General features: G+C 38.2%; 1 protein-coding gene across 13 annotated transcripts in view; it reads left to right on the top strand.

Annotated features, from left to right (window-relative positions):
• The window catches only part of RBM20 (RNA binding motif protein 20), a 107,842-nt gene that overhangs the window by 5,721 nt on the left and 75,016 nt on the right, over positions 1 to 27,105 (top strand). For 3 of the 13 annotated variants that reach the window (XM_075757945.1, XM_075757944.1, XM_075757941.1), the window contains exon 1: positions 18,072 to 18,192. The exons of the other annotated variants lie outside the window; for them this stretch is intronic. In XM_075757945.1, coding sequence (XP_075614060.1) covers positions 18,179 to 18,192 — 14 coding nt within the window. In that variant the 5' untranslated portion in view covers positions 18,072 to 18,178. Of the gene's footprint in view, positions 1 to 18,071; positions 18,193 to 27,105 lie in introns of those variants that run through there. 13 annotated transcript variants of the gene reach the window in all.

Here is a 27,105-nt window from a genome sequence, read left to right as displayed (position 1 = left end):
GGGGAGAGAGAGAGATAACAGCAGTAATATCAACTTTAGTAAAAAGTTAAATAATACGTACTTTACAAGAAGCAATGTACTAAGTGGGTTTTGGACTGCAGCTCTACTGAAACTAAGTTGCTTGGATGTTGCTCTTCTACTGGAAATGTAATACTACTGTTCCCATGAAGGGGAAGACCAGAAAATGTGTTCTTTTGGTTTTCCTCTTAATTCAGTCCTTGTCCATTCAAAGCTGTGCGCACCTAACAGTAAGTAGTTACGTGTGTCCTGCTAAGCTACTGCTACGCTGCGCTAATGATGCTAAAATCTTTCCGACCGGATTTGGAGGAAAGGAAAATGGAGATGGGTAAAAACCTCAATAACTTTTAGTTCTGATCCTTTCTGGAGGCTGTCAAAATGGGAGGAACTAGATCTTCAAAGATATATTTATACTTCATAGAGGACTGCAGAAATTTATTTGGGATGGTAAAAAATGGAATGTTTGCATGAAATAATAATTTTAGTCATTTTAAAGTACTCCTTCAAATAGAATCTACTTTTTCTGAAGAGTAAGCTGTCTTTTTTTTTTACTTAAACAAACTCCTTTGATCCGATTTACAGCTAGACACTTTATCAGACTGACTTCATTCCCCTGAATATACTCCCTCCCTTTTTCCCCCCCCCTTCATCCTTTGTAACATTTTATAGTTGATTTAAGGATGTAATCGCTCTGTTAGCCTCTGCCCCTCTATGTCCAGCTGCTTTCTCTTTGTCACACTAATGACCCGTCACAGTGAAGCTGTCACTTGACACACTGGGTGAAATCAGAAAACCTGCCCCTTCGGGTTTTAGAAATGTTTAATATCTATCCTATTCTGACAACTCAAGCCTAGCCTGTTTTACAAATGCCTCTTGCCTATTTAGAAAAAATGCCAGATAAAAGCATTGGGTATTCTGTTGCAGGAAGGGGGCAAAGGCTTGTTTTCTTAAAGGATCAGCATTTATGAGTGCACAGGCAATTATTTTGCTGCAGGCTTACTGCATTTTTTTTGGTGTGTTTTACGTGAACTTGTGAAATGTGAGTTTAACTGATATTAATTGTACCACAGGCTGCATATTTATCTCGTGCGTCTGAGGAGAACTACAAGGAAGATGGATTTGTTGTTAGTTTTCTGCATGTCCGCATTGGGAGATGAGCTGAACAGGCAGTGAGCAGGACTGGGGTGGAGTTGGTGCTGTGTGGCTGTTGCACTAAATGATGCTGTTCAGATTTGTCCTCCATCATCTCCATTGTTTAAAGACATGCAGGTGTCTCACCAGCCTTTGCAGAATGCTCCAGAAATGCCGTGAGCCCTGCCTGACTCTGGGGGTGATATGGATTCGTAGCTATATTGGTTGTGAAGTGTAGTCGACCTTCTGCATGGTTTTAACTCTAAAGCCCATGTTACATCAAGTGGTAATGATGGTGACTGCTTTAAGAGGGATGGGACAATATTCTGCTTCATCACTTCTGGGTATACTTCTTGCTAGGAAAAGACAGGGAGAGGATAAGGAAGTGTTTAACTCCCATTCCCTTGAGTAATGTCTTCTGCTGGCCGGGATGGACAGAGAAAATGGTATTGTGGGCAGGTTATGAGCAAGTTCCCTGGCTGATTTCTGATCACTTGGTACCTTCCGTAGCTTCCTGGCTTTTGAGATACCAAAAGCATCTGGTGTTATCTCTTCTTAGCTTTCCTCAATTTACCATAAATCTTGTGATTTTTTTTGTACAGTAGGCTGCAGAGTATTAGAATTCAGGCAATGTAAAATGTCTTGAATTTGTTAGCGTCATAAGCTATAGTTGTATGCGTTGTGGCTTTTTTCCTGGAGAGGGAGATGTGTGAGTTGATGGTGTCTGTGAGCTAGGGCCACTTCTTTGGAAATGTGCAGGAGTTGCTCATGTATTTTTACTTACATTTGAATCTTTGTTTTAAGAAATAGACTTTAAGTACCTCGGCATCTGGCTTGATTGCTGACGTTTCCTTTACTGAGATAACAAATACTGTTCTGTGGGCTTTTGCATGTTGTGTAGAAGAAAAGCACCAGTAAATTGACCACAGTCTGTTTCTGCAGTAAGAAATATTATTTCTGTCTCTGCCAATTAACATGTTCTTCTCTTAGGGGAAGATGTGCCAATTAATTTTCTTAGATTAATGACACATGCAGTTCATTACACTGACCAACTTGTATTGTTCTCTTTGTGGCCTCAGTTTTTTAAAAAAACCTGTAAAATAAAGTTGCAAAATACTTACTGAGAACAAAATGCCATATAATGCTTTAATAATGTCTTTTTCACCCTGCTTTCTGCTCTGCCTGGAACTAGAGAAACAGAGAAGTTTGCTCCAGTCCCTGCAGAGCTGTGCACAGCTCTGTGTGTTTGTGTGGTTTGCAGCTGGATGCCACTCCAGAGATTTTCTCTGCTCCCTCACATAAATTTCTTTGTCAGAGTTTATGCACAATTCAGACTGAGGATGGGATTTGGAGAAAAGATGACTCTTGTCTCCTGAAACTGTACAGAGAAATATTAGCAAACTAGGGTGATAATTTTTTTTCAGGCCTAGACTCCTCTTATCTTCCAAACTCTTCCATTAACACATCTTAACATTCACACCCCTGCTATCCATGTGCTCTGCGCCATCCATTTGTGCCCCACTCATGGCACATTCTTGTAAGGTCACCTACAGCTTTCCACCGTCCTGCCAACTGACAACCAAACATTGGGCTCTTTTCTTTATTTACCACTTCATTCAAGGTCACTATTCTACTCTGTAACACCACCTTCTCCTCATGGTACAGGCAGGGCTTATCCTTTTGCTGGCATCTCTGTGTTGAATCTCTTTGAGATGGCCCAGGAGGTTTGCCTCAGGTTACTCTGACGTGCACTACGCTTAGGAAAGCGTCATTGATGTGTCTAGAAGTGAACGTATTTGTAAGTAATACAGAAGAATAGTGAGATGGTGTTTATAGATACCTCTGTTGGCAGCATGGGCAAAGAGGTTCACGGGTAAAGTGGTGTAAACAAAGAGAAGTTCTGTGGTACTTGAATCCAAGTCAACTCTTGTATTTTCTGCAGTTTGGGATATTATTTGAATATACCTTCTCTTTTCCAGCTCCTGGAGAAGTAAAAAGGTGCTAACTAACGAATTTGACAATGAAACTTAAGTTAATCACATATTGGTGTATCTTTGGTAGATCAGACTTCTGAAAGACAAGCGGTCATTACTGTTCAACCTAGATTTTGTAGGTTTTCTGCATTGCAAAGTATGAAAGGATTGAATTTCCTTCCAAAAAAAAGGAGTAAAATGAAAATTTGCAAGGGCTAGAAGTGATCTAGTCATTTTGTTTAGGTGGTTAAAGTATATCTGTGCAAAGTAAAGCAACACACCTTATATTGTACATAAATATGTTAGGTGGCCAAGCCACTTTGCTTTTCAGTGGTAAATAAGACTTCAATTCCTCTTTGGATGTAGTATATATACTATGAGACTGATCTTGCAAAGCCCTATTCATAAACATGAGGGTTATTTATGTGTGTAAGGCTTTAGAGGATCAGACCTAACATCTACATCTGCAAGGGTTCATGACTATTTACTCCTTGGGTTTTTTTTGTGTTTTGTGGTGGTGGGTTTTTTTTTTTTTTCCCCCCAGGGCACCAGGAATCCTGCACAGAAATATTAAGAACAGTAATTGCTGATAGGAGATACTTCATACAGTAGAAGCCAAAGAAAATAATAGAAAGTTACCTTGTGTTCCAGCATTTAAACTTCTCTTTTAAAAGAGAGCGTGAAACTGTGCAGGGAGGAATATGGATCCATGTTCCTTTGTGCTTCTTAATAGCATATTAATGGTCTGATAAGTTTTAAAACCAATACTCTGAAATGTTAAAGCCTCACTAACTGAAAGGATTTGTAGAGTCCAAGGTGGAGAGGGGTTTACAAAGAGCCCGTCAGCTCCTCTGCACAGCACTGCACTTATGGGTGACCATCACTGCTGTCATCCAATTTTGCTGAGCATTTGGGAGAAAAAAGACACGGTCTTACATCTTCTGTCTAAGCTGACGACTTGCTTTGTTTTCTGTGTAAGTTCTCAGGAATTTTTTGTGTGTAACATTTGCTGCAGTTTTTTAATGGAATAACATGAAAATAACAGCTATGATGTTGTGGTATTTCTCCCTATATTCAAAGGAGCTTTTATTAATTTTATGAAGATCCCATTTTATCCTTATCTATATGGCAAGGACATAAAATATCAGCAGCTAAGATTACTTTCTAGATTGCTGACATAATTTACGGGAGGAATCTGCTCTAAACTGCAAGACAGCCATTTGTAGCCTTTTCTGTAGAACATACTGTCTCTTACTGTGCATTTTGGCAGTACTTGGCACTGCTCTCTTTGTAATCTCCTCCTGCTCTGTAGAATGTAAGACCCTTTCATGCAAAGATACAAACACACAAAAGAGAGGCTCCCCACACATTTCTTATTGATCTGTTTAATATGATAGATTTTTCTTTTATTTGTCCTTCTTTGAAGCATTAAAACCTACTGTTTTGCTTTGGTGCTTCTATGATTTCAAACTATATTATGTAAAAGTTGGTAGCAGTGTTCCAAAGCCAAGGACTTGATTGGCAAGTTTTAGCTGTGAGTAAATTTTCACAGCTGATCCATAAATCCCTGACAGACCATTAGGAGCTTCAGAGCAGCTCTGGCAAGCTCTCCTACAATAATTGTAGTTTTAAGTTTGTTATATTTAGTTTTCTCACCTCTTAGCTGGATGCCAGGGGGACCTCACTAGAAGCAAACCATCTCTGTATCTACTTTTTCCTCCAACTTGGCAGTTTGTACAAATAGCACAGCGTGGGAGGAGGGCTTGATGGTTGACTCCCAGTGGACAAGGCAGAGACGGTCCAGGGGTATGACTTGTGACAAATGGACCCCAGATCTGGGGTTAGATATTTCAGTAACTGGAGGAGACTTGGAGTATGTAATTTCTCACCCCTCACCTCCATCCTCTGCTCTTAAGAAATAACAAAATCATCAAGAGAGGCAGAAAAACATGCTTCTTCAAGCTTAAACATGAGTTGTATATAACTCTGTGAGACAGAGAGGCAGCTCTTAATTTAAATTCCCTGAGGTAATTGTATTTATTTATCTGTAGCGAAGTTGGCAGAGTGACCAGCTTTTAGGAGTGATCACTACACTACTTTAAGAACAGACCCACATGGATGGCAGCGGTGAGAGCAGCAGGCGTTTCTTTCGGGTGCCAGGGTTTGATGGTAACAATGCTGCTGGAGCAGCTGGAAGCCTGGCTTTGAGACCACTTCCCCTTTAGGCTCATTGCTCTACACACATGCAGTAAAACCAGTGCTATAAAGACTATATTGCATCTTTGATAAGCCCTGGAGAATGTTTCTTATATACTACGGCCCCACCAGGCAGCCTAATAAAGCCAGAGGAGAGGTTCCTATCGTTCCCCTGGATTTGGATCCTGCTGGATGGACTTTGGAAGCAAACTCAGACTTGGCTGCTTGTTTGAGCAATTAATGAATCTTTTGTACGTTTCCTTCTGAAACCTGAACTGCTTTGCCAAGGATGTACTTGCCACTTGGTGGAGTCTGGTGTATTACCTTGCTGAAGGACAAGGGGACTGTGTAGAAGGAAGGGGTGTGTCTGCATGGTAAACTCTTCCAAAGGGATATTTTTTCCCTTTCTAGAAGAAGGAAAGATAAATTGAATCTCTTTATCCTCTGCTACATAAACCCAGCCTCTCATACTTATAACCCATGAATGATTTCTTTACACAGGAGAGTGATAGAGAAGCATTATCTGAACTATTTATGAAAAGAAAAGGAAGAAGAATTGCTCATGGTCTTTTAGTTGAATTTTCAATTATTTTCTAAGAGCAAGAAAAGCAGAATTTTTGTTCATATTAAAAGCTTCTTCAAATGAAAATTCCTTCATGTTAAAATTTTAATTTAGGAGGATCAGAAGCTTTGTTGATTAGGGTCTTGTTAAGGTAAGGATAGAGTAAGTAACTATAAATAGTGATACAGTGAGTGATGATCTCACCCTACAAACTTTGTGTTGAACTTTAGCAGAGAAGGTAAAAATATCATCTGACAACCTTTTTGCAAGGAGGCATCTCTGATTAAAATAGAGGGATCTTCAGTAAAAGAAATGGAATTGGTCATCTCTTCAGTCCTTAGTTTCAAGTGCTTTAACTTCATTTGATGCAAGAAGTCAAGTGGAAGATGTCATTCCTGTGGTGGAAATAGAGTGCTGTTGATGCCTGGGCCAGTTTCGGTATCTGACACTTAAACTAGAAACGCTAGGAGTGATAAGAGTAAATGAGCTAGTTACATGTGTACAAACGAAATGCAGAGCATGCTTCAGCTGCAAGAAAAGACGATGCCCTTCATCTATAGATCATAATAGAAAAAAGTTATCAGAACAATATGGAACTTCTAACATGAATTGGGATTGAGGTGGGATTGTGGGAAAAATACAGTAATTAAAAATGCAAAACAGCGTCAAGATTAAAACCAAAAGATACCAGGTATATGGGTATAAGCAAACTACATACATCTTCCTAGGTTCACCTGCGTAAGTGTTGTGCTTTGCTTTATTTCCTCAAGAACTGAGTGGATGGGAAGCAGGTCACTAAGAGGACAGTATGGATCTCCTACGCTTTTGAGCAAACAGTTCACTAAGATAGTGGGCTACAGATAAGAACGGCAGGGCATCCTCACCTAGCAATTGCTAACCAGCAGGGTGTTAATGCAAACTTCCACTAACTTGCGTTTCATCTCCCTGGCAAACAAAATTTGCAAATGCTTATTCAGAGAAGTATCTGGAGTGAAGCAGTGACCAGTATTTACACATGGAACAAGTTTACGGGTGGAGCCTAAGATGAATCCTTAATTAAAGGCTAAACATAAGAGAGGGGGAAGGTGAATCTGGGGTCTTACTGCTGATTGTTGCTCTAAAATAGAAGCAAGGGAATGCAACTGTGGAAGACAAGGGGAGAGTTTAGCAGGCTTGTTTTCACCACAGGGTTAACTCAGACTCCTGCCTAGGTTTTAACCATTACCATTTATCAAGCAAAATTAGTCTTAGTAAAAAAGGTGTTTTTGAGACGGTTGAGGATTTTGGGGAAACTCTGACCTTCACTTGGATAGCTGTCACTTTGGGAAGAATATGTTGGAAAACTAATCTGCATGCTGGTTATTCTCCATTTCCACCATTCCCTGAAGGACAGAAAAGTTCTCCATGTGGTACTGTTGACCAGGAAGGGTTTCAGCTCTGCCGCGCTGTGAGAATTTGCCAGACAGTAAGAGTGGAATGAGCCAGGACCTGCTATGGGGAAACTTGTGCTTGGGTTAGGTTAATCAGAGGTGTCTCAGGAAGGGGAGGTGTGTGAGGGAGCCATACCCAGTAGAAGAATCAATCTTTCTTTACATGGGAGCCTAGCCATTATGCTGGCATTAAGTCAAACAACTTTTCTTCCCACCCCCACCCCCCCGCCTCCCTTTCTGCAGTGTAGTCTTGGTCTGGCTGGTATCAACGTTTTCTTCTCCAGCTATTAATTAAAGTGAGAATGAAGTTAAACTTTTCTCAAGGTGCAAACTCTGTTGTTTCCTTTTCCCTCCTCATGAGAGAAGAAGAAGCATACTTACAGCTTTAGTAATTGCAAGAGGTGACTGATGGGAAAACTAAGGAAATGTCTTTTCCCGTGTGGATTTTATTTACCCGTGAAGTGGCCGTGGCAGTCGGGAGGTTCTCCAACTTGTGCATGGGTGTTTGAGAGTACAAGTGATTAAGAAACAAACCAGAACTTTTTCCTGACTGAAAGGGTGCCTAGACTTATCTAGGACTACAGCAGGATATTAATAGAACATACTGCATTTCCTTCACATAAAAATACGAAGGGCACTTTGCTGAGAAAAAATCCTGCTGTGCCTTTCTGTCTTTGGGACCAGCTCATCACCCAGCTAAAATTAAAAGGTGAAGTCAGGCAGTTCTTGCTCTCTATTTTTAAACTGCTACAGCATATGAATGTGAGTGTGAAATCTTTCTTTAGGCCTCTCTTAACTTAATTATCTACTTATTCAAAATATCTTCTTCTCAAATTGCTGCGCTATAATTATATTAATCTTTTCTGTGGACACACAATGTTTGTTTAATTAGTTTTATGCTTAATTTGTAGTTCCGTAGTTATTTACAGTGATGGAAGCCTCATGGCAAGTGTTCTGTTAAAAATTAGCAAGTAGATGATGGTTTTGTGTATCTGTTCCATGTTTTTCTTCTGGAAAATATTACAAGGAAGCCCACTTAAAAAAACCCCAAACAAACAGTAGAAAGAATTCAAACGAATAATTTTTATTTGACCTTAATAATAGAAAATTACATAACTGAAAAAGTTTTGTAACACTTTCATTTCTTCAAATCTTTTATTCTGTGCAAGCTTATTCCTATTTTATTTTGTTTATATGCCTTTTCTTTTGTTTGGGTGGAAGGGGTGATGTGGCCCCAGCACAGGAGATGCAGCAGAACTGCATGTAAACCATAGATTTGTCCCTTTTTTCTGCTGATTTGGATATACTGAATTCTTCTTCCTGCATTTCACTGAATCTATGAAAAAATACCTGTCAACCACCTTTGAAATTAAATTGAACCCTCTTTGCTTGCATAGAGAAATAATATTTTCCAGTCTCGCAGTTTCAGCCTCCAGAGGGTGTACTTTCCTCCTTCAAACCATCATCTCTCAACGCGGTGCCCGTAACGCACCGTCCCCCATTAACACTGTACTGAGAACCCGACATTGCACCCAGAGGTGCGAAGGGAAAAAGGCGTCTGTCTGTCTCTGTCCCCTGTGACATCTGTCCCCTGATTTCTATGACTATCAGCTGTTTGAAGTACAGGCTGTGATACTTCTTCCCAACTGACCCCTTTCACAGTGGAAAGGACGCTCCTGAGAGAACACAGTGTTTCTTTGCATCCTCTTTCGGGACTGGCTATTGATCCTAAACATAATACAAAATGGAGATACGTGCTCTTTCCTTCTCAGTGTTTTCCTTGTTCCTTTGCTTTTGTCAGTAGGAGCAGCTGTGGTGTCAGAGATTTTGGGACAGTCTTCCCTGCACTTTCCCGTGTGCGGTCGAGCAGTGATCAGGCTCCGCTCTGCTGGGTTGTTTGTGTTTTGTCAGGTACCTGAAGCTGGGTGAGGTGGTAAGTTTTGAGAGGCATTACCTTCAGCGTCCACGAATTCCTGGAGCACTCATATGGGAGTCTATGTGTAGTCCTATGGCAGCTAAATGAGTAAACTGCCTGCTGCAAACTGTCTTTAGGGTGGCTGGTACCTGGGGATGGCAGTAAGTGTGGTTACATCTCCCCAGGCAAATCCCACGTGCTGTTCATCCGGCAGGTATACTTCCACTTACCAGAAATACCAGAGATTTCGTAGGCTTGGGTGTTAGAAGACAGCACATTTGTATTGCTGATGAGAAACATGTTGCTATTCACGGTGTGTAGTGACAGTGTGGTTAGATAGCTAGACAGTGATGTTAAGTAACACAAACCTGGAGCCACAGACTTTTGGACACTTCTTCCCATGCCAATCTTGGTGCTTGGAACAGCTTGCCCATTAATTTGTTCCAAGCTTCCACCCCCTCCCTGCCCTCTCCAGAAAACCCTTGGCAAACCATCTTTTCTGTAAATCCTCCTGCCTTGACTGGCCACTGCCCCTCTGTTCACGTTGTCCTGTCCTGGTGCCCGTTTTTTACTTCAGATTGAAGATTTGTCAGCACAGAGATTTATGTGAGCATTTTATGCCTCGTAAAGAAATCCACAGACCCCTTATTCTTTCAGAAATGAAAAGTTGCATTTTAAGACTTAAATATGGACATGATGTTCACCTAGACAATGGGGTTTTTCACAGATTTTTTTTCTCCAACTGGAAACTGTAGTGCAATATTAGAAATGCTACACTAAAAGTACCCGCAGAACTTCTGCTGCTGTCATCTTTGTGTCTTCTGCTGCTGTTTAGCTTTCAAAACTGATTGGTTTTGCATGTTTGTTTTTGTAAATGAACGTAGTTATTGTGCATTAGTGAAACACATGCTTGTCAAAAGCATCTTGACAAAATCAGTGGGTTTTAATGGTGTTTGCATACTTCTGTGCTTGAAATGGAGCCTGAAGAATTTGTCCTCTGGAATCTTACATTATGTTTTGGCCATTGGAGATGAAGCACCTGACAGCATTAAGCTATCAGAAGGATTTCCAGTCATGGGCAAGCAGCCATTATGTATATGTTAATCCACAGTAGGAGATTTGGACAGCTTTTGATTTACTAGTACTCATCTGTTCAATATAAGCTGGGAATCAGCACAGCAGTTACCTTTAAAAATAATTGAAGAGTACTGAAAGGGAAGGGAGAATTTTATGGCTATGATGCAAATCTAGTAGAATTGCTAATTGTACTTTTAGGTAATCTTGAAAGTGCATTTCTCAAGGTGGCCAAAGGAACTATTTTGTAATTGCTATGCCTGTTAAAAAATGTCTTAACAGCTTTGTCTCATTTTCAAGCAGATACTTTAAATTCTTTAAAGTCCTTTAAATTCTTTAAATGTCCTTTTCAATGATTGGATTAAATAACTGGAGAACTAGAAATTCTATCTGGTTTTTAGCAGCTTGAGCATTTATACATTTGTTTGAATGCTGTAGAGTTTACATGAACAGGTTTATTAGCGGAGCTAAACATATGGTTTTAAAACTAGACTATAAAAATTCTTATGTTTTATTCATATTGTGGCTTTAAATAGTTTTAATAGTGGACTTTATTTGAAGAATTTGAAGCATCCTCGGTTTTATTTCCAAAACTGGTACATGAAATGTATTTATTTAAATGCGTAATAAAACTGAAGAGCCAGGTCGTAAAGCGGTGTTCACTAAAATCTACAAAAATAATACAAAGTTTCCTGTTACATGATCTGTTATTGAAACCAGAGGAAATACCTTTCTTGTTTAGCATATCACGCAGGTGGAATAGAAACCATCTATCTCAACATTAGTAATAAAGATGTATGTAACAGATCAGCATTTTTATGTGTGCGTGTGTTTTTTTGGTATGTGTGTGCATGCACTTATGTACAGTTTTATTATTTAATGAACTCCTATTTTAAAGATCATTCACAACTTTAGCTATTAATATTGGTAACCTTTCCCAACATAGAAATACTCCATTGTGGTCTCCCACAAAGCTGTTGTGTCCTCCAAAAAGACTTGTGCTTCAGGGAATTGAGTAAAAATGATGTTAGGATGATGATGTATATGATAGACCATATTGTCTAAAAGGTCCATTGGTTTCTTAACGTATTTCTGGGGCCATTTGGGTCAAAGCATTGATATGACGGAAACTGTCTTTATATTTTCAGGGTGTGATTTTAAAAGCAAACAGACCTGAACTCTTCCAAATCCCCCCGAACGCTTTGGCTTTTCTGTCAGTTGAGATTTCAGATTATTGCATGGCCCGTGGCACCACCTAACCTTTACGGCAACTTCTATAAGGTACCCCTTCTATAGGTTTTACCACATTTGTAATAAATTTGTGATGAGGTTAGCCTGACCTGATTGTTTGGAGGGTTGGAGGATGTGGAAGAGTTGAGAATGTTGCATGAGCATGGCTTCATATAGAGAGTGTGTGTGTGTGTGTATGTATTTATATGTCTTTATGTAAATATACACATACGTAATTATGTTTTCTTGACCTGTGGATAATAACCCTGTTGCATATCTCTTTATGGATACTGAAGTCTTGAAAGTAAAATGGGAATGGCTGCCTGGGAAAGCCAGTCCAGAGGCATTTGCTGAGCTCTGCAGGTTGCTCTGTCAAGGGCTTGGCTTTGTCTTCCTGGAAAAAAATATCTCAAGGAGCAGGGTGGGATGTGTCAGCCCAGGGGTATCTGTAAAGGGGATCCACTGTGAAACTAAACTGCTGCGTGTGGTTGACCCTTGTTGGCTTTCAGCCATGGAGCAAGTTTCACAGAAATGGATCTAAGTGCTGTTGTATAAACTTTGCTTCACATGTCAGAAGCGGTGCTAGTCCCTTGCTGGCAAGGAGCACGTCTGGCTTCTCTTGCAGCGAGAGCAATCCCTGCAGCACGCACATCATGGGCCAGAAATAACATAGGATGCTGGGCATTCCTGGTGGGAAAAGTGGGTGATGCTAAAGGCAACTGTGACTATACAAAACACAAAGTTTGGTTGCTGAGTTGCTCTCTAATGCATTCTTTGGGCAGCATTTCTAGTCAGCAGCTGACCGTGAGCAGTTTTTTCTGCCCCTACCAGCACAGGAATAACATATAGCACAGGAATAACATATAGCCCCCATGACTGCTGTGGCTGTGTCCACTGCCAGCCTGTCCCACCCACTCGCTGAGCTGTTTGGGGCAGTGACCTTAAATTTCTGAGTTGCTGTCAAATGCCATCACACTTTTGAATCTCGCTGCATACCTAATAGAAGTTGCTAACCAGTCACTGGGGAATCTTCAAATCACCTTGCTGGTCCTGGAGAGCTGTATCCCAGTATGGTTGCTCTGAGCTAACTAATCCACTGCAAGAATGGATTTAGCAAGACAATTAATCAGTGGAGATTTGCATTGGTATATAATTGGTTAAGGATATAAGCTGAAATTAAAATTTGTACTTAGATATGTTTTTTATTTAAAACACTGTCCTAGTTAGGGTTTCAGTAACATATTTTACAAATCACTTTTCAGATGCTCTTTCTGGAGCTCAAACACTTACATTATAAATGAAGAACAGATTCAGGAGGCTTCACAGTATTAGTGATTATCTTGTAACATTTTCCAGATGGCAGAACATAATGTAATCCATACTGCCCAGTTTGTTTCACTGCACTGTATATAGTCTGTCATACCCAATAAGTAACCAAGAGACTTTAAGAAGCTCATCAGGCTGTTATAATGATTGCTGGTTAAACCAAATGTTCTTTATTACGTTATGAAAACTGCAGATTAACAAATCACTTGTTGGTGAATGCAGGAAGATTGATTGCTACTCAAAGCTCTGCAAGAACTAGATATGCAACTCCGATTAGCTTAGCTCAAGCTACACTTTGGTGAATGAATTCCATTTTTCTCAGGGCTTTGAAGTGGTTCACATCTGTTCAATTGTAAATTTCTTTAGCAGCACTGGGTAATTCTGATTCCTCCTCTTTAGAGAAGTGATGGGAATGTTTGTTTATTGTTGTTTGCATTGATCTGAAATAAAGCCGCAGCACTAGCATCACTGGTTGCGTGGGCATGGTGTCTAAGGTCAAATTAATTGCAGCTTGCAGTTGCTCATAATTCTGCCAGTGTTCGTGCAATAATGTTGTTTACTAACTGGTACTTTTATTAGGCTGATGGACCATCATTTGAATGGCAAACCCATCAAATTTAAGTAGGCACATAGCTCAGGATTTTCTCAACATTAATTGAAGGCGCCAGGGGTACTGCATTGGGACAGGTGCAGTCTTGCTGTGCAGAGGCAGCATTTGAGCAGTACATGGGGAACGAAAGCTTCCTGGGCATCCTGACATCCAGCTGTGCAGGGTTTCTCACTTGAACCCATGTCCAAGAAGTCTTCAAGGGAGATTAGGGCTGGGGTCGGAGCTTTCAATCTACTGGCAATTGTCCTGTGGAGTGGGTGGGTTTTGCAGGCACTTCTTTAGGCTATCCTACCCTCTGGTTAAGCCCAGGAAAGCGGGATGGAGAGAAGAATAACAAGAGAGACCTAAATACACGGTATTAACTAGCATCTGGAAAGGAGGAGAACGTTTCCTGAAGTGGGTTTAGTATCTTGTGATTGTCATCATCCATGGAGTAGCTGCCCATAGGTTGCCATTGGTAGGACACAGATCACTGGGTTGGTGGATCTGATCTGGCATGGCACTTTCTACCCTGTCTGTACACGCTCAGGCGTGGAGGGTTGGAACAGGAGCCGAGAAACACTGGAAAGAGCAGTTTCCAACATAACTGTCGTTTTGATGGTTGTGCCATGTTTGCTTGTGTTGCTGTTTTACCCAGTGACTTCCTCATCTGTTTTTTATCAGGCATGGCATTACTTGGCTGGTAGCTGGTTTTGTTTTTCCTTTATCATGTCTCCAGGGATTTCCACAGTTCAGTGTCAAAACATCCCCTTGTAAGGGAGGAGGGAAAGAAGAGAGGTTTATGTGATGCACACGTCTCATTTTACAGTTTCCTGATGATCTTCAGTTTTGGCTGCTTGTAAGGAGCATTTGTTGTTCATAGTCACTCAGTCCTGGCTCATTTATTGACTCAAGCTGTCGTTGCTCACTGCGGTATTGTTGGTGATTAACGTGCTTTGCTGTTCTGATTTCTACGGCTTGTCCTGTGAAACAAAATTAATGACAGTGGAAATTGAGGAGTAGCAGAGAGCTAATTACATTTTTCATTAAATATTCCTCTGAGTCCAGAGGAAGGGCTGTGATGCTCAGTTTTACGCAGCCTCTTTCTCTGCATCTTTTGCAGAGTGTGTGGAAAATGGGCTCACCAGTGAAATAAGGGCTGGGAGTGGGGACAGAGGAGAGGAAAGAGTCCTGAAAGGATGGTGCTTTCATGCCCTTCATCCGCACGCCTTCTCCCTTTCCTCCCCTACTCCTCAGGAGCTTTTCCTTCAGGTTTTCTTCCACACAGAATCTTTCTAATCTTCCTGATGCCCTGTCATGTCCTAATCTGCAAGATCCCTAGTTTGTCCTCTACCAAAATTTCTTTGGTTTTAACTTTTTTTGTGTAAGAATTGGCTGCTTGCTCCTCAACAGCTAAACTTTGTGTATAAAGCACAAAGAAGAAATATGCATTGTTTTTTTTCTTGTTTGCAAGAAATGTCATAGAGAATCACAGTGGATTTGACACCTGGAAAGGTTTTTGCTCAGAAATCTAGCCCACTGACTTGGTTTAAAGCAGTGGGAACGGAAATTCAGCATTTGTTTGTCTGAGAGAGGCCAGAGATTTTCAGAGTTGATAGAAAGAGTAAGCTTTATGTTTGGGAAATGTAACATTTATCAAAGGCCTGAAAATGCTCTGTTAACAGCAGCTTTGTAGCACTATAGGGTCTCTACTCCAAAAAATTTTGACTTTGTTGATGAAGGAGCAAGCGACTGTAAAAGACATTACGTTCCTGGGGAGGAGTAGGGAGCCCTTTCCTGTATTTTAAAGAGACTGTCAAGCAAATCGAAATCCTACCTCAAAGGATTTTTGGCGTGCAGAGCGCTGCTGTAAGTGCAGATTTTGTGTTGGCTCAGAGCACAGACCACAGGTCTCAGAGCTGTAAGCGCGAAAGGTCAGGATTGCATTTAGCCCATAACTATCAGTTCTGTGATACACTATTAGTCATAGAAACTTGAGAAATTTGTTAAGATGTTCTTAGTTTGATTTTGTTACATTGGAACAGCTTTTAATATTCCATCACAGTTTAAAGTGGTACTGCCAGTAGGAAAGTCAGTTGATTGAAATACAGTGTTTTTAAAGGTTTTACTCCTCTTATTCTTTTTGTGAATTTACAGTCACCTTCTAATTTTAAGAGAAAAAAGTTATCTGTAAATGTAAAAGCTGCCTGTCTAGAAGAAAATTCTTTGTGCATAATATGGTTAAAATACTTACATGTAGCTTTTCAGTTGCAGAAGTAGTACAAGATCATTTTAGCAGCAATAGGTTAAAAAATTATTCAGATACAAGTAAGATTTTTTTTAATGTTACAAATGTTCCTTTAAAATGCTTAATTATGTTTTTCTTCCCACCGTATTCCCCGATTTCTAATTAATTAGGCAATTTTTGTTAATCAGTGGTGTGGGACTGTATTTTGTCATTGTTTCCTAGGAGCTGTGTTTATCTAAATCAGCTATGTCAAATCATAACTTTTATAGGAAAGCTACAGGGCAAACCATAAACCACTTCTGCACAAATCACTTATTTTAATCTTTAAACATCAGGTTGTACATATTAACCTTGTCTTTTTTCTGTTTAAAGGTGGAGGTTTTTATGAAGCAGACCTGTGACATGGTCTGTTCAGTCTTGTTCTACTTACAGAAAAAAGAATAATTTTTTGCAGAAAGCACAGAATAGGACATCAAACTGTATTGCTAATTTTTTTTCCTGTTGATAATAGAAAAGATCAAACTGATAACCACCCAGAAATCTTGTTCTACGTAGAGACTTTTTTGGGTAGGTTGGGGGGGAGTGATGGGACACTGCAATCTGGATAGGACAAACAAAATGGATAATCACTCATGTTTATCCATCAGTCAACAATAACACACTGTGGCACATCAGACAATTTTATTGTAAATATTTTCTGTGTAGATACATTAAACAAAACAGTGTTTCACATTTGTTCATATTAGAACTCATTCTTGCTTACCATATCAGTGTATCTCTACTCTCGAAGGTGACTGGAAAACATACCATTTTTGTGCTTATTCTCTAGATATGCTGAGCACAGAAATTTAAATCATTAGCTCAAGAAGCTATTACTTTCCAAGAGATACCGGGTTATTCTTATTTTAAATTGTTTCACAATCTTGTATATATATGTAGGGCAGAAGGAAAATACATGTTTTTTGTTCCCATCAAGAAGATCGTGTGTCATTGAAAAAACCCTCTTCCAAAAGCAGGAGTTTATTTTGCCAGCAAAAGAAATCCCTTTGGGGTTAGAATCCCAGATTGGAGACTGGCAGGTCAAATTCTTTATCACTTCTAAACTAAACATATATAATGTGAAAGCTATTTAGACATGTCTGAACCTCCATGGTGCTGTTTTGAATTATTTTTCAGAGCATATATGGGAAAAACCTCAAAAAAAATTTTTTTTACATTCAATAATTTTAATTTTTTTAAAAATCAGTCTTGGAAAGATCTCATTTATTTAAATTTGTGACTACAAATTGTTTAAATAAGAAGGAATGCACAATCAGGAACAAATTTCATGGAAGAATGATGCTAATTTCATCTGGTTTAGTAGGGATTTTTGTTCTATTCTATACACTGATACTTTGTCAAATGTGAGTAGTTAAGTACTACCGAATAATACCTGTCCTTTCAGTTACTATATACAGATGATTTTCACCCTTGATTTAATGAAATTTTTGTTCTCTCTGCAACTGTTCAATACCTTAGAATCCCACTGTACCTGAAGGTTTTGAAAGTCAAATACTAATTATTTTCTAAAGTTTTCTGCTAAATATCAAGGTTATTGGCAGAATTTTCTTTTAGTAAAAATTTTGAGTAAAATGCAAATGGAAGATTTTTTTTTCTTGTACAATTTTAAAAAATTATCCTTCAATTCTTCTTATAGTGAAATGTCTTTATGCAACAATGCAATCTAGCCATGATGCAGAATTCCTAAACTATTACAACTTTGGAAGATGTTTTTAAAGTTTGTTTTCTGATCTTGAATTTTAAAAAAATTATAGAAATTTATGTTATTGTATAGTCTTGAAAAAAAAATCTGTCAGTACTAAATTTATAGACTCTAAAAAATATTTTTAAATAAAACCAAAGGTTTTCCTTAAAAAAAAAAAAAAAAAAAAAAAGAGGTTTCTTATGCAAGACAGCCTTGCAATGGAAAAAGCTTTGTTCTGCTGTTTTGCAGAGAGATCTGTGTGGCTTGGCTAAAAAGCACACCACCTTTCTATTAATTAAATTGCATATCTCAGAAACTTTTTTATTTAATTTTGTTATGAAATTATAAAACTCCGTGGTAGAGAAAGTGTAGGTCAAATACCTTCCTACTTAAAATAGATCCAATGAATTGATTAGTAATTGGTAACAGCTAGTGGAATCTGGGAGCTGATCTTCTTGTCAATGCAGTTACCTGATCGTCAGTCCACAAACTATACCATAACATTAACTTACAGGCTGTCCTGGCCTTAAGTTCTGTTTCAAGCACCCTATTCCCTTTCAAAAGATAAACTTTACATAGGGCAATGCTTATCTGCCCGGCTTCCCGGCTGACTGAGATTTAAGCTACCCTGGCTTGGACAACGCACGCAGTTGAGCCTTGCTAACTTGTGTGAGTGCTCAGCAAGAACATGGGGAATTACTGAATTTTTATCAGTAAGAGGAAAAGCTCAAAAGCAAAGATAATGAATCAGAAAAGGTAGTGTATTCGTTTAACTTGATGATATCAGTTTGTTATAATTAGAATAATTAATAGTTAATGATATTTCTTTCCTAGGTCCGTAAAAAGGAAGAGAACATAGGGTATCTTACTGCTGTGTGCGGCTATTTGAGCTTTTGTTAGAAGCATTTGCGCCTCCAGTGTGTAATATTATTGTGTTGAGTAGCAAAGGCAGATGAAAGTCTATGTGTTTTGGTTTTAATTCTTATTGCGAATGGGGTGGTGGTGGTGTCTGTGAAGAAGACATCTATTTCTATTGAAACATAATGCACAGACACGAGAGAAAGGACTTCAACGTAGGATTTCTTTTTCTTAATTGTTCCTGTCACCCTTGATGGATATTCTTTTTCTCAAACATGATTCAGAGTTGTTGTTCCCAAATGAGTTACAGCAGATATGGATGCCGTTATGTGAAGTGCTTAATGGGGTTTGCAAAACAACTAACGATGAGATAACTGTGGAAATGTTCTCTGCTGCTTTCAGATGCAGACAGTCTATTTTTGACCAGGAGACCGGTATCAAACCCTTTATTTTGTCAGGTCAGGGAGTGGGCACCGAAGACCTTATCTCATTTTTGCCTTTGTTGACAGCGTATCCTTATCCTTCCTGGGTCCTGGGGTGACTGCTTGATAGTGCTGGTATTTAAAGCACCCAGATAGGAGAAGTCACAAACTTTTTCTATTTTTAAGGATGCTCATTAAAGTTGCTAGCAAGGCTCAGTGAGCTGCAGGGATTGTGGGACAAGACTAGGGGAGAACACTGCTGGTGAGACCAGGAAGACATAAAAAAGCTTGCTGCCTTCAACAGTGCTTTGTTAAACAGAGATGTAGTAAAAGCATAAATTAGTGTTACATAAGCATAAACAATTTGCAAGTATTAAATATTTTGTGCACCTCTTCATTTATTTATTTATTGTTTTTTATTTATTAGGTGTACTTTCAGGAAAAGTGTATTTTTTCTCGTGCATTTGGGAAATTTTTAATTAAAAAGTTAATTTTTTGTTTGCTTTTAAGGGGGGGCTGCTGCAATTACATAGTGTTTTATTTAAGTTAAAGTTATTTATGTGCATTTTTAAAAAATATTTACTGTTAGATAAGCAGACAAAGCTTAATTGTACGCCTTCAAAAAGGTAACGAATTGAAGGAAGTTTGAAAATAGCGAATAGAAGGAGCACATAAAATTCCATGCAAACCATTAGAATGCGTAAAGGAGTGCTCAGTCTGCGTTGGATCCTGGTAGTAGCCAAATTCACTCACGTTATGTTAAATGAATTTTTTGTTTAACCATTTAGTGTCTTGGCTTGACATTGCTCCCCTGCCCCAAATTCTTGGGTCCTGCAGTGTTGAAAGAACAAAGCAGTTTAACTGCATTATTACTACTCTATCTCTGTTGGTTAATACTAAAGAATAACATAACTAAGAAACTGTGTGTTTTATTTGGCTTTATTTATACTGGGATTCAAAACTAGAGCAAAATAATGTAAACAAACTGTAACTCTGAAAATTTAAGAAGTCTGCAACTATAAATAATGCACAGTTTTCCAGAAGAAATGATGAATATAGACTCAAAAGAAAAAAAAAAAAAAACAAAACAAAACTCGTAAGAGGTTGTGCATAGCTTCTTGATTTTACAGTATCACTATGGATAGATATTGGTGGGTTTAGCAAACTGGTAGTTTTTCCTCTGTTTTCAGTCTCTTTCATATCATAAAAACTCTTCCTTTACTGGGGGGGAAGGGGCAAAGGGAGAGAGAAGAAACAATTTATTCAATATAGGCATTTAACTCGTAAATGGTTCCCTATCTAACGACACATTTGCAAAATAAATTGAAGCAGGACTTCGAAGGAGGAAGTGAAAAAATGCATGAACGTATGTGTTAACAGAAAAATGAATGCTCTTTAGTGTATTCAGACTGTAGAAAAATCTAATTATTAATAATCATTAAGTTGCCTCTGTCTCTTCAACTTAATCATACCATGGAAAATGTATTACAGGCATAATTTCCTCATGGAAAAGATGGAATTTTCTTTTTGTTCAGTGATTACTGAAGGTTTTTTTATGGTATTTGTTAGCATGCCTACCGACATGAACAGTCATTGTGTAATCAGCAATAGTGGTGAAGTATACCTGAAAAACAAAATTAAGGTGACAAATAATATGAATTTGGATTTGCATTAGTGAAGCCTGGCAGAAGCTAGTATTTAACACCTGCATCTATACAATCTTGTTAGGCAATGGATGCAAAGCTCGTTATGAGGAGGAAATATGGCTTTGAACAGAGGAAAACTGAAATTCTTTTGTCTTTCAATGTAAATTCTTCATTGGAGAAAACATGGTCATCACAGTGGTAGTTCACACAGTCCAGTAGCTCATTTATGAGATCTTCCCTGGATGTCTTCAATGTGTTAACTGCTGTATGTCTGAATTTTCGTTTTCTGCAATATTAGTCTCATGGAGTTGTGTTTGAACTGGTTTAAAACAGTTGGAAAGAGTTTTTTTGAAATCTGACTAATGATAACCTGACTCAATATTTCTGTAGTGAATGAAAACAAATGCTACATGTTGGTATTGAGTAAGATTAAAAAGTAAGTTTTAATTACTGAGCTGAACAGATCTTCCTTAATATCGTATTTCTTATCTTTATCAGTACAGATTATTTCTCAGTTCGCCTCGGGTGAGAAACAGGAATTAACTTAAAACTGCAGAATAAATCATAGAATAATTATGCCCCTATTTTTCCTGTAATAACAAAGATCTTCGTATCCTTTAGGAAAAATGTTGGCAGTGTATCTTACTAATTACTATTATGATAAATTGTTTCTGTTGCAGTCATCCCCGTGAGCGCCACTCCTGTATTAACTGCATACAGTCCGAGTTGTTGTGTTAACTGAAAAATCCAAATCACACAACTCAGTCACTCCTCGTCCTGGGAGTTTGTAATTCTGGCTATATAGATTTGTTAAATGCTCTTATAAAAGTTATAAATTTAGCAGCATAGACTGCAGTCTCTAATCCTATGGATTTTTAGTGTAGATTAAGCCCCAGTGCCTCCCAGGTCTAGATGAGTAGATACGAAAATGTTTACTTGTTAAAGAGTGTACAATTTGTTTTTCAGTGGTTTGTGCTTAGAGATCTGCAGAGTTGCCCTATGGAAGCGTGTGTCTTGTTATAGTGTCATTCACCTGTCTTGAAACTGTCACCAAAAAAAAAAAAAAAGGCAAAAAAGCTTAGAAGGGAAAAAAAGAAGAAAAAAGAACTGTAGTAAAGAATGAGCTGCTTTGGTCCCAGTCAGATCCTCTCTGCCTCTCCAGTTACAGAGTAGGGATTTCTTTAAGCCACCTACCTTCAAGGATTTAAACAGCCAAAATGTTCTATTTGGGTAGTAGAAATGGCTTAACATCTGCACTGTATCGGTATTTTCTATGTTAACATTTGTTATGGTGACTTTTTAAATTTCCCAAACCCCAGCTTTCAGGCTCTTGATGTATCAAACAGGTAATAGAGGTCAGCAGAGTATTAGAACTGTGCTGAATGTAATAAATTTCTTTGGTGGTATTTTGCTGTCCTTTCACTTGGAGTTTGTTTCCTAAAGCAATGACCCATGTTTTTCTACTTTTACTTTAGCTGGAGTGAAAGCTATAGAAGTTTCTTTTTAGCGGATTTTACTACTGATTTTCAATATGGTTTGAGTATAAAGTTTCCCAGTAAATGGTGTGGCAAAGAAAATCTAATAATCTCATTTCTGACGCAGCAGTGTATGTCCGAAGACTGGAGTTGCTAAACTACGAGCTGAACTTCTCAGTGCTGGCCGCGACCTGCTGCATACAGCGGTGGAAGTTTAAGCTGCAAATTACTCATTTGCACAATATATCAAATATCACCTTGATGGGACATGAGGTTTATTCATCTTTTAAAAATACTATGAAGCCATTGTTAAGGTATACACATAAAATCAGGAAGAAATTATGTTCCTTAGGATTAATTAGTTCTGGAACAATTCCTTACATGTACCTTTTTACTCAGTGCCTATATGCTATAAGCTTATAACTAAGCAAATAATGCAGTTTTAGAAATTCTATTATATCAATAAATATATTCTGTCTTATTAGCCCCAAAGAGCAGCAGGGAGCATGAAGTCTTTCTTTCCAGGAACATGTGAATACATTTTATATTCCTTTCTGTCTCTTCATCATATATCACAGTGGGCTTATACCAAAATTTAATATTTTAGAGACTCCTGTTCAGAATTGTACTTGCATGCAAAGTTGCCAAAGGTGTTTGGTTTGTGGTTTTCTGTTTGGTTTTTGTTAGTCCTGCTGGAGCTTAAAAATTTCCTTTTTAGAATTAGGAGTTCTTTTTCTGAATCTTTGCTTGAGGAAACACGCCAGGGAATCCTCCACATGCTCTCTGATAGCTAAGCAAAATAGATGTTAATGTCCAGTGTTGAGATTTGTTAAATACCCCACAGAATGAATACATACTGAATTTCTCAATAAAATGACTACAAGAAAGAATGGGAATCTTGGCTTTGTTGAGCAGAAAAATAATTTCATTGCGTTCAGTTAGTGATTTCAAATACTCTTTACTGAATAACTGACGTGGGACAATTTGAAGCCCAGGCCCAATTAATTCTTATCAATGGATCTTAAATCTTAGAGCTGTTACATTCATGGAAATTTGTTCACTTACATTTTTGGGCTTGAGAGAAAAAACAAAACAAAAATGACCTTAAAAAAACCCAACCAATGAACCTGTGGAGGTGTTGGTAACCTTTGCTAATCTCATTGAAAAGTGCCCCCTAAAGAGCCTGTGGAATTAGTGATTTTTTTATTTTTTTTTCCCTTTGTAGCACAACTGGGACACAGAAACCCCATTTTCTATAGCGAGAATGCTTGGACGTCCTCCAATCGAGTGGGAACAAAGAGTTGTCTGTCAGGGTCCCGGGAGCCCCCGCATCTGCTTTTTAAAACAGGATGTGGGGAAGGGTAAAAATCCTCTCCATCTGTGAGGCTAACACGGCTTTGAGAACACCTGGAATTGCTAGAGCCGGCATTTGAAGCTTATCGCTGGAGCTGGTTTCTGATGGACTAAATGCCTTCAGGGGCCGAGTTTCCATCTTGCGTGGAAGCTTAGTGTTAGTGCAGATTTTCCACTGGAGGATCTGGACCCTAAAATCTGAATCTAGTAATTGTAAAATAATTTCAACAAATAACTGCTAGGAGACTGTTTAACCTGGTTTTAGCTCTTATTAAAAAAAAAAAAAAACCCCAAAAATTTGAGAAATTTTAGTGCATTTCACAATCCACTCAATTTCATAAGCAAATGCATCAAATTTATGCCTTTATTTTTGTTCATTGCTTTCTATTTAAGTTGATTTCATTTGTTTGAATGGCCAACAGAGAACATTAAGCACATAACCAGGTTGTGTAAGTTCCTTCTGTGTTCAAAAGAGTATAAAAAAAACCAAAACCAACCTGTCCATTTTCAGTAGAGCCTGAAAGTGTTTCCTCTGATCAATGTGGCCCAAGTACGTCGTATTATCAGTCAGCTTTTAACAGAACGTAATTCAACAGATAATTGGCTAGCTAATAAAAAGAAGAAATATTTTGGTGGATAATTTGTGAAAGGAAAATTGTTTCTAGACTTCATATTAATTATTCATCTGTCTCCATTTTCAACTAAAGATGCTTATGGTGAATTCTGTCAACAATTTTAAATAAGTAGTGATTTTTAATTTGGTTAAAGCTGTCTGAGGTCTCTGAGTATCATGTAAAAAAGATTTGTTGGGTTTTTATTATTATGTTTGTTTCATTTGCAGTGATGGAACAATAATGGACTACTATGTCCTGGCTCTAGCACTTCTAGATTTCAGGAACAGCAATAACAAAACTTGTCTGCGCAACTTATAAAAGCTCCACTTTCTGTTTCAAAGATTGTTGTTTAAATCAGGGGCCTAAGTAGCTGCATACTAATAAGTGTAGAATTTCTTAATATAAAAATAAAGTGGTTCAGAATACATGTTATATTTTCAAAAGTAGTCATAATAAAAAAAAATATGGTTACAGTCTTTATTTCTGGAATTTTAAAGTTTGCAGGAAAACTGAAATGGAAAGGTTGACGGTCGTAATTATGTGTTCTTGAAACTAGTAGGTGAGTGTGTTAATAATGACTGCTTTTTGTATTCAGTACTCATCATTTATGATAGCATGTAATCTTAAAAGTTCATCAACTTGTGTTTGACGGTTTTAATATTGAAAAAACCCCTGCCTGTTAAGGACGATATGCAGTATGGATTGAGAGGCAATTGAATGTATCATTCTTATTGTTTCATTTTTATGTTAAATCCCAAATGTTAAGGATACTCACAGCTTTTTTGGTCAGTTGAGTTTCTGCTGTTTTTCTCAAGTACAAGACTGAATGGTGTGCTCAGAGTTTTAAAATTTGATTGTTTTCGAAGTCAGCTTTGATTATTAAGAATGAACCTTCAGTTTCATCTCTTGTATAATTGTTGTCTTGAAAGAAAATCTTTAAATTGCCACAAACTAAGAGAGTTAATGTGTCAGCTGGGTTGGTGACATCCTTCTTAACAGAGAAGTCTGTGAAATACTGAAACTATAGCACTGGGCATATCTACTTCTTAAGTTCAAATCTAACGATAAGATTGCTTGAAGGATTACTTTTAAATTTAAGAAATAGGTTTTCCCATTTAAAATATTCTTTATGAAATTAGGTGGTGGGAGGAAAATCCTGGCGACAGAGCATTTGTGTTAATCTAGCTCACAGCTTGCCTTCACTCTTCCTTCTGACAGTCTTAGTGCTGTGTAATCCTCCATAATCTAAAACTGGGTATGCCCTGCTTTTTCTGTGAAATAAAATATCAGCTAGAAGGAAAAAAAAAAAAAAAAAAAAGAAAAAGAAAGAGTAACAGTTAAAACCAAAAAACCTCTGTATATAATAGAGGTTTTTCTAATTACTTGGGAGAAAGTATCATAGTTGCTATAACTTTTAGAATAATTTTCCATTACTGTACTGGTGGCAATCTATTCAACTTTTAAGCAATTTGTATTTCTGTATTGCTGTTCTGAGAGGTTTGAGTTGCACATACAGCTAGAAGCTGCTACGCTGTTGGCTTGCTGGAAAAAAGTACGGGGAAAATTCCCCTAGACCTTGGCTGGAGAATGCTCTAAAAGTAAATTGTTTATGTTAGAAACTTGTTTTTAAAACATAGTAACACCTGGCTTGAAGTGACACTTTTTATCCTTTTCAGTCACCTATTTTCAAAGTAATTGTTTAAATAATTTTAAAGTATATTTCTAAGAGGCAACAGTATAGCAAAAGTGTAGCAAAGATGAAGGACCATTGAATGGTGGTAAGGGAAAACAATCACTTGAACAAGGCATTTCATCAATGTGTGAGAGCAGTTAAAATCTTACATAATTTCTGTTTCTTTGAAGTTAATATATTTGCATTCACGCTGGCAATGAAGTACATTTTCTTGAAATCCTCCCTGAGCTCAGTAAGTACTGTTGTCTGCTGTCCAGAGGGGACAGGGACCGAATGCAAAAGCACTTTGATGTTATAATTAAATGTTAGTATACTACAATGGTTGAACAATACGAGCTTTACGTGTCAGTCAGACAATTCTTTAACGTGTTTGGCGTAAGATTTTTTTGCAGTATATAAAAGGTATATTACATTAGTATTGTTAATTACCTTTAATCCACATATTACAATGCAGAAGTCAACTAATGAGTATGTTTATTACAGAGTTTTAAATGTTGCATTTTAAAATTGTAAAGGATAGAAACATTGCTTTCCTTTATATGCATTTAAATATCTTGAAGTTTAATTTTCTCTTAGTTGTATATCTGTACTTTTTATTTATGGAGTGAGTTTTTGTTCTTCTAGCTTAGGGGAAAGTGTTCACCATACAAAAATACCATAGTGTGTTACCCGTACCCTTTAAAACAGAGTGGAAATACAGAGCCATCACATATGTCATGAATTCTCTGTCTAGGCACACGCATATCGTACAATCTTCTTTCTTCTGTATATGGTGATTTTTTTTTTTTTTTCTTTTGAGATGAGTTTAGGAGTCTTGAGCCTAGCTGGCTTTTTTAAAAAATAGAGTTTATATTAGATTCCTTTTGCTTTTTATATCCAAACTGATTACCAATGCTTTCTTTTTAAGTACTTTTAAAGGATATGCAAAACAAAAATACCTGGGAAATATCTGGTAACTCCTGTAAGATCTGTGAAGATTAATGACTGGATTAAAGAGAGAATAAAATTACAGATAATGCAATAATCTACCGTTATACTGCAATAACTAATTAAAAGTGTAATAACTAAATAAAAGCGTGAAGACATTATCTTTCCCACGGTATTTAGGGCAGGAGCAGTCAGTCGGTGCTAGGAAAAGATTGCGCAGTTGCAGCAAACCTGCTGTATTACCCACCTGGCCGTAGGCGTGTGGCAGGGGGACTCCGGGCGAAAGCGCCGCTCGCCCCTCGCTCCACGGTGGCACCACTCGTGAGGCTACCGGCAGGGCGGGCAGGCGTCCCACGACGCGCGGGGCTGCGCCGACAGCCTCGTAGCCAGAGCTCTCGTTCTCGGTATCGCTACGGCTTAGGTTGCGTGGGGGCTGGGAGGTCTCTGTGCCATTCCCATAGGCACTGCGCACGTCTAACAGGAGTGGTTGCCTCTACCTCAAAGACTTTGTTAAAGATTAGAGGGCTTTAGCAAGGATTGTGTGGTTTCGTTGCTCCGAGCGTTGGAAAATGCAGTTGTGGCTTACGTGGGTAGAGGTTACAGTCCGGTTTGAAAGATGAGCTACAAGAGATTCCCGTAATACTGTGAATTAAATAACGTGAGTTGAAGCACAACAGAGAA

The sequence above is a fragment of the Balearica regulorum genome, chromosome 7 (genome assembly GCF_011004875.1).
Source record: "Balearica regulorum gibbericeps isolate bBalReg1 chromosome 7, bBalReg1.pri, whole genome shotgun sequence".
Taxonomy (NCBI): Eukaryota; Metazoa; Chordata; class Aves; order Gruiformes; family Gruidae; genus Balearica; species Balearica regulorum.
This window is presented reverse-complemented; position numbering and strand designations above follow the sequence as displayed.